General features: G+C 60.9%; 1 protein-coding gene across 2 annotated transcripts in view; it reads left to right on the forward strand.

Moving 5' to 3' along the window:
• The first annotated feature begins 1,247 nt into the window (after positions 1-1,247).
• CCNF (cyclin F) overlaps positions 1,248-1,439 on the forward strand; it is a 15,102-nt gene continuing 14,910 nt past the window's right edge. For both annotated transcript variants that reach the window (XM_026079206.1, XM_026079207.1), the window contains exon 1: positions 1,248-1,316. In XM_026079206.1, coding sequence (XP_025934991.1) covers positions 1,304-1,316 — 13 coding nt within the window. In that variant the 5' untranslated portion in view covers positions 1,248-1,303. The remainder of the gene's footprint in view (positions 1,317-1,439) is intronic.

A 1,439-nucleotide genomic window follows, 5' to 3' on the forward strand; every position in this document is an offset into this window, starting at 1 on the left:
ATGCTTATCCAAGGTATCCGAGGACGCAGAAGTTCCTCACAAGCACAAATCATGACACAGTCATTTTATGCCCAACAAAATGATAGTTCTTCTTCTTGCTGTCATTTTCTAAAAGACCCACAAAAGGCTTCCTTGAGCTAAAGAGATAACTTGTAAACTTGATCTTCCCTGTGTTGGCTTTGTTCATCTGCCAGCCTTTTCAAGACACCTCTTTATCTCTCTCTCTGTACTTTGCCAACTTAGTTCCTGGGTTTTCCTCTGAATTCTTGACTCAGTTTTGAACTTTGACTCCTAATTGTCTTTCAAATTCCACCTCACTCTCGCACACTGGGACACCAAGAGAGGCAGGGGCAAGGCAGGGCTCTGTGTCGAGTTAAGGTGCGAGGTGGTGTGGCAGTTAATGGTATCAGAAGCCTATCTCTGCCCAGCCGGGCTGTCCCACTCCTTCCTCCTGTGGGCATGCCTTTGCAGTGCTTTTCTTGCAGCAGCACTGATACTCTTAGGCCCCAGACATTCAGGGAGACTAAATGAGGTGTAAACAAGCCCAGAAACATTTTTATGTCTAAGTGTGGTGTAGTTCCCCTGGCTGGACAAGCATCTGTGTGAGTGCAAGTGGTTGTGGGTGAGAGGCACTGGGGTGGCAGGAAAACTGCTGCCACCAGGGGCCAAGCTGGGATGAGGGGCTGCAGGCCACCCTCCATGGCACCTGGGTGCTTGGGTGACACTACACGGGGCGACGATGACGACGACATGACCTCGTCAGGGAGGGGAGCGCAACGGGCGCCTGCTGTCATGGCAACACAGCCCCCCCACCTGGGGGCAGGGCTTGCCCTGTGGGCATGCGCCTCAGCCGCCGTGTCCGGGAGATGCTCGAACCGCCAACTGCCCCAATTCGAATTCGCATCCTCCACGCCCAATCACGGCTCATGGGGCGGGGTAGGTACCACCTCCAACCAGACTTCCGACCAATCACAGCGCCTGCTGGGTTTAAAAAAAAAGTGCGCGAGGCTGGTAGGCGTCGCTCACAGGCTCTGGGCCTATCCCAGGAGGGGAGGAGTTCCGGTCGGGACGGGGCGACTCCTCGGGGAGGCGTGGCCTGGGCGGAGCTCGCCGCGCACGCTTTCCCTGACCCTCGCTGAGGCGCGGGGGGCGGTGCCGAGAGCCGGAGGAGGCGGGGTCTGTGGGCGGAGCCCCGCCCGCCGCCGGGCCTTGGGGCCCGCCCCCACGCAGCGTACCTCATTCGGAGCCGGCCGTGGGGCGCGACGGCCGCTGGTGCCGGTCGGTTCCCCGGGGACGCGCGGAGATGAAGGCGGGCGGTGAGTGCGGACCGGGCCGCGGGGCTCTGGGCCGGGCCAGGCCGCGGGGGCGCCGCCGCTTCCTCCCGCCTCAGTTCTGAGAGGCGCCAGCGGGGCTCCCGCCCGCCGCTCCGGGCCCCTCCT

Source organism: Apteryx rowi, unplaced genomic scaffold (genome assembly GCF_003343035.1).
Source record: "Apteryx rowi isolate R43461 unplaced genomic scaffold, aptRow1 scaffold_494, whole genome shotgun sequence".
Taxonomy (NCBI): Eukaryota; Metazoa; Chordata; class Aves; order Apterygiformes; family Apterygidae; genus Apteryx; species Apteryx rowi.